Source organism: Podarcis melisellensis (genome assembly GCF_964234715.1).
Source record: "Podarcis melisellensis genome assembly, chromosome: 2".
NCBI lineage: Eukaryota > Metazoa > Chordata > Lepidosauria > Squamata > Lacertidae > Podarcis > Podarcis melisellensis.
This window is the reverse complement of record NC_138529.1, coordinates 115,568,023-115,574,310: the sequence shown is the minus strand read 5'-3', so window position 1 is coordinate 115,574,310 and position 6,288 is coordinate 115,568,023. Positions and strand designations below refer to the sequence as shown.

The window sequence follows — 6,288 nt, the reverse complement described above, 5'->3', positions numbered from 1 at the left end:
GTGTAATGATGCTTACCGCCACGTTGGGCACTGTTGCAGGACGGTGACAACCCCTCCCCTGGACCCGGTGGTCATGAGGGGCTTTCCCAGGTTTCGGTGACCCCTTTCTGGCTTCACCCAGGCCCAAGAAATGGATCACAGCTTACCTGCCTATTTGGCCAATGGCAAGTGAGCTACGGTGTCAGCCCGACTCCTGGGGTGAATCAGAATGAGCCTGCAGGCTTCACTCTGGTCCGCCACCCCATGAGTTTTTAATCCCAGGGCCTAGTCAATCTCTTTGTCCAGTTTTCACTGCATCTTTCTGTCTGTTTGTTTAAATATGAAGATAGATTTCAAATCTTCAGCGCTGGGTATTTTTTTTTATCCTGAAAAGGGGGAGATAGGCCAAGTAAGTTTGGGAACCTCTGGGAAACATCCAACGTATTTGGCATCTGAACCAGCCCATTATGGAAACCCAGTGGGTCAACACTAAATGTGCATTTAACCGAGACCTATAACCAACCTTAGGTCTCTCTGGTAGGTCTTACTTTCCTGATTACCTGTAAAACACACTTGTTTACTTAATTCACACATTACATTTTCCCGATGTACAAAAGAAGCCATCAAATACTTTAAAAGGTGTGGGGGGTGTTAAGCAGCCTTCTGTAAGGCTTCTTCTATGCAAAACCTTCATTTTAAAAAAACCAACACCCAATTCCACAATATATACATTCATACCTCGGGTTAAATATGCTTCAGGTTGAGCGTTTGCAGTTTACGCTCCACGGCGACCCGGAAATAACGGAGCGTGTTACTTCTGGGTTTTGCAGCTCGTGCATGCGCTCAAAATGGCGTAGCGCGCATGCACGGAAGTGGCAAAGCACGATCCACGCATGCGCAGACACGTGTTACGTTCTACTCAGGATGCAAACGGGGCTCCGGAATGGATCCCGTTCGCATCCAGAGGTACCCCTGTACAGTTATGAACTCTGAAGAGAATACGGAATAGGGGAAAAGGGCAGCTTCACAACCAGTCAGCGCACTGGAAGGCCTTCTCACGGGTGTGCAGTTTCTGGTGGGTCATGAGGATGTCCCTGCGCCCGAAGCTCTTCCCGCACACCAGGCACTTGAAGGGCTTCTCCCCGGTGTGGGCCCTCTCGTGGATGACCAGGCAAGTCCTCTGGCTGAAGCTCTTCCCGCACTCGGAGCACTTGTAGGGCTTCTCGCCCGTGTGGGTCCTGCGGTGGGTGACGAGGAACTGCTTCCTGCTGAAGCTCCTGCCGCAGTCGGGGCAGATGTAGGGCTTCTCTCCCGTGTGGGTCCTCTCGTGCTTGATCAGGTCTGACTTGGAGATGAAGCCCTTGCCGCAGTGCGAGCAGATGTAGGGCTTCTCGCCCGTGTGGATCCTCTCGTGCTTGATGATGTACGACTTGCGGCTGAAGCTCTTCCCGCAGTACGAGCAGGAATAGGGCCTCTCCCCGGTGTGCGAGCGCTGGTGCTCTATCAGCTCCGACCGCCACACAAAGCCCTTCCCGCATTCCGGGCACTTCTTCAGGCGTTCGTCTTGGATCCGCGGCTGCACAGCCACTCCTCCCTTGGCCGGCTGGTAGCCCTGCGGCCCGCAAACCAGTTTGTCCTTCCCGTTCTCCGGGCGGCTTCCTGGCAGGCTCTCGGAGGCTTCCCCTGGATTGGGACTGTTCCACTCGGCAATCCCCAAAAGCACCTCGTGAGGCCTTGGATCTGCGGAACGGTCCGGGTCGTCCCCGCCGCACGCTCTCTCGGAAGCTGCCGGAAAGGAGGAAATCAAAACGGAAGTCATTCTGCCAATGAATTACAGTGGTACCTCTGGATACGAATGGAATCCGTTCCGGACCCCCGTTCGCATCCTGAAGTAAACGTAAGATGCGACTGCGTGTCTGCGTTTCGCTGCTTCCGCGCGTGATGTCATTTTGAGCGTCTGCACATGCGTGAGTGGTGAAACCCGGAAGTAATGTGCTCCGTTACTTCCGGGTCTCTGCAGAGCGCAACCTGAAAATATTCATCCCGGAGCTACTTCAACCCAAGGTATTAGACTATGTGGAAATGGCTCAACTAACAAATAGGTTAAAAGGTAACACCAAACAATTATTTTCCCAAAAATGGGAAATGTTTAAGAGAGACTTACAAAAAAGTAACAGTGACATATTATCTATAGCTTGTGTACATAAAATATTAAGAAATAAAGGAAAATGGGTACACTAGGTTGTAAGAAAGTATTAGAAAGTATATTAAATGTAAGGTAATAATTATAAGCACATTCAAAATCACAAATGTCAACTATATCGGGAAATGATGGGAAGTCTATATTTATTTTGCTTCAGTTTGTTGTTGTTGTTTTATTTTATGTACCATTATATGATTTTAGCTTAGCTGATATCTAAGTGGAATTAGAAGGTCAAATTAACATTCTAAGTTAAACTAATTTAAGAAAATAGATGATAGATAGATATAGATAGATAGATAGATAGATAGATAGATAGATAGATAGATAATAGATAGGTAGGTGATAGATAGATAGATAGATAGATAGTTAGTATGTGTATGTGTGAAGTTAAATCTGTAATGACATTAATGAATTTCAATAAAGAATTTTTTCATCCAAAAAAACAAAACAACTCAAGTCATTCCCTGATATGGGAGGGGGGGTCCTCAAGAAAGCTTACACACTGCTTGTTGCAGCATCTGACTAGAGACTATGAGGTAAAAGGTAAAGGTAAAAGGTAAAGGACCCCTGGACGGTTAAAGTCCAGTCAAAGGTGACTATGAGGTACAACACTCATCTTTCTTTCAGGCCGAGGGAGCTGGCGTTTGTCCACAGACAGCTTCCCGGGTCATGTGGCCAGCAGGACTAAACTGCTTCTGGCGCAATGGGACACTGTAACGGAAACCAGTGCGCACAGAAACGCCGTTTACCTTCCTGCTGCAGCGGTACCTATTTATCTACTTGCACTGGTGTGCTTTTGAACTGCTCGGTTGGCAGGAGCTGGGACAGAGCAACGGGAGCTCACCCCATCGCAGGGATTTGAACCGGGGTATTTTGGGGTTATTGTTTCTATTTTGATTTTATATACTGTGATCTTTTTATGTGAACCACCCTGAGACCTCCGGGTATAGGGCAGTATATAAATTCTAATTCTAATTCTAATAATAATAATAATAATAATAATAATAATATAAACACCACATACAAATAAATAAAATGAGAGTGCAATGCAAGGCTGTACAATTTAGAATTGCTCAAGCAAGGCAACCTCTCACTCATACCACCACTGCCTGACCTCACACCTCTTTAAACCACCAATACATGAGTCACTCACACTCAAAACAGCACAGAAAGAGGAGTCCTCACCCAACAAGGCTGTGTCTCTGTCGTCGTCGTCCTCCTCCTGCTTCATCTCCCCTAAGACGACCCTCCGCCAGGTGTCTGAGGAAGAGTCTTCAGCGGTGGGGAATTGAGCATCCTCCTCTTTGAACGGGCCCAACATCTGAAACAAGAGCACAGGACGTTGAAAGGAGACGCGGCTGGTTGATGGCGAGTTCAAAGGGGTGGTTTGAGTGAGCCCTAGAAAGCTCGGTACCTGGAGACCTGAAAAATCATCTCTCCCTTTAGTGACCCAACCAGTCACTGCCCCACCTGCAGATACAAACTTATTTTATTTATTTGCTGCATTTTAATCCCACCTGTTTTCCTCAGACTGATAGAATCTGGCTTTGTCACGGTCTCCCGTTGCACCAGAAGCGGCTTAGTCATTCTGGCCGCATGACCCGGAAAGCTGTCTGTGGACCAACGCCGTCTGCCTCGGCCTGAAGCGAGATGAGCGCCACAGCTCCACAGTCATCTTTGACTGGACTTAATTGTCCAGGGGTCCTTTACCTTTTAGCTTAGAACTGGAAGGGACCCAAAGGTTCATCTAGTCCAACCCCCTGCAATGCAGGAATTCGTGCCCTGGGTGGGCACGAACCACTAACCTTCTGGTTAACAGTCAGACACGTTGAACCACTGCACCCGAGGGGGAAGAGGATGCCTGTGGGATACCCACAAATAGGACCCAAGCACAGCAGTCCTCTCCCCTGCTTCAGACTCCAGCAAACTGGTATTGAACGTGACCCGGAAAGTACAATTAATCCAGAATGCAGCAGCTAGACTGGTGACTGGGAATGGCCACTGAGACCATATGAAAAGGATATGCCAAGAGCTCTAACAGGGCCCTGTCCTGGTCACCACTACTGAGTCGTACATCTGATTCACACTCCGGATACTTCTTTTTGGCCCTATTTGATTCTTTATTTTTTATTCTGATTTTATATAATATGGACTCTTTTTGACTGCCATTGAGACTTGTATAAAACAATTGTTGTGTACTGCTATTTTATGTACCTTTATACTATATCACTGCATATTTGAAACTACATTATTTCTGCACTTAAACGTTGTATTTAAATTTACTATTATCTTAAAACTGTCGCACTTATACGTTGTGTTTAAATTTACTATTAGTTTAAAACTGTTATTCTTAGCAGAATATACACGGTTTTCTTTTCAACTCTCGAGTAGGAATTATTCCTTATATTGAAACTTTTGGCCAGAGCTCTTGGTATATCCTTTTCACTGAGACCATATAACACCGGTCCTGAAAGACCTACATTGGCTCCCAGTACATTTCATAGCACAATTCAAAGTGTTGGTGCTGACCTTTAAAGCCCGAAATGGCCTCGGCCCAGTATGCCTGAAGGAGCGTCGCCACCCCCATCGTTCAGCCCGGACACTGAGGTCCAGCTCCGAGGGCCTTCTGGCGGTTCCCTCACTGCGAGAAGCCAAATTACAGGGAACCAGGCAGAGGGCCTTCATGGTAGTGGCGCCCGCCCTGTGGAACACCCTCCCATCAGAAGTCAAGGGAATAAACAACTACCAGACTTTTAGGAGACATCTGTAGGCAGCCCTGTTTAGGAAAGTTTTTAATGTTTGATGTTTCATTGTGTTTTTAATATTCTGTTGGAAGCCGCCCAGAGTGGCCGGGGAAAGCCAGTCAGATGGGTGGCATGTAAATCATATATCATCATCATCATTTATTATATATACCCTGCCCATCTGGCTGGGCTTCCCCAGCCACTCTGGGTGGCTTCCAACAAAATATTAAAATATAGTAATGCATGAAACATTAAAAGCTTCCTTAACAGGGCTGCCTTCAGATGCCTTCTAAAAGCCTGGTAGTTGTTGTTCTCTTTGACATCTGGTGGGAGGGCGTTCCACAGGGCGGGTGCCACTACCGAGAAGGCCCTCTGCCTGATTCCCTGTAACTTGGCTTCTCACAGTGAGGGAACTCCCAGAAGGCCCTTGGAGCTGGACTTCAGTGTCCGGGCTGAACGATGGGGGTGGAGACGCTCCTTCAGATATACTGGACCGAGGCCGTTGTTTATTATTATTGCTGTTGTTGTTCAGAAGTGTTACCACTTCCAACTGTGGAGACAGAGCTGGACCACCATGCTAGTAGCCATCGATGGTCCAATTCATGCATTAGTGCAAGACAGTGTGCTTCTGAGTATCAGTTGTTGGAGGCTTCAAGAGGGGAGAGATGCTGTCGCAAGCAGGTCTTGCTCAGGGGCTTCCCATCGGAGCATCTGTTTGGCCACTGTGGGAAACAAGATGCTGGGCTAGACGGAGCCCCTTTGGCCTGACCTCTTCCTGGGTCCTTCCCAACATCCTCACCAGCTCTTCCTGCCTCTCGTCCTCTTGCTGCCGCAGCAGGAAGTCCTCCACCAGGGCCACCGCCTGGGAACAGTTCTCCGGCTCCACGTCCCTGACCCAGTTCTGCACCTCCGGTGGCAAGACAGCCAGGAACTGCTCCAGCACCACCAGCTCCAGGATTTGCTCCTTGGTGTGCCTCTCGGGCTTCAGCCACAGGTTGCACAGCTCCCAGAGCTGGTTGCACACCTCCCTCGGCCCCTTGTTCTCCTGGTAGCCGAACTGCCGGAAGTGCTGTCGCTGCGCCTCTGAGCTGGCTGGCTCGTCCTCCAGGACCTCCTCCTTCACCTTCAAGCAGCGGACTTTGTCGCTGCCCCACAAGCCGCTCTCTGACAGCTGGGTTTCTTTACAGAAGTCCGGCAGGAGGCGGGCCATCCTCTCGCTCCCCTCCGAGATGCTGACAGGGGCGACAGCTGTGCTGTTGAAGGGAGAAAAGAAAAATTGGAGCTGGAAATATTCTTTGGCCAAAGGCTACCTGCCAGAGTAGGGGGAGCCTTGTATTAAGGCACCAGCCTGGTAGCCACGGA

General features: G+C 48.7%; 1 protein-coding gene across 1 annotated transcript; it reads right to left on the bottom strand.

Annotated features, from left to right (window-relative positions):
• Positions 1-349: 349 nt before the first annotated feature.
• Positions 350-6,288, bottom strand: LOC309364914 (zinc finger protein 24-like). The gene is made up of 3 exons (XM_081902923.1): positions 5,726-6,288; positions 3,368-3,503; positions 350-1,764 (listed from the first exon to the last, which is right to left on the bottom strand). Exons 1-3 carry the CDS (start codon positions 6,134-6,136, stop codon positions 1,004-1,006), a joined length of 1,308 nt encoding a protein of 435 aa, XP_081759049.1. The 5' UTR covers positions 6,137-6,288; the 3' UTR covers positions 350-1,003.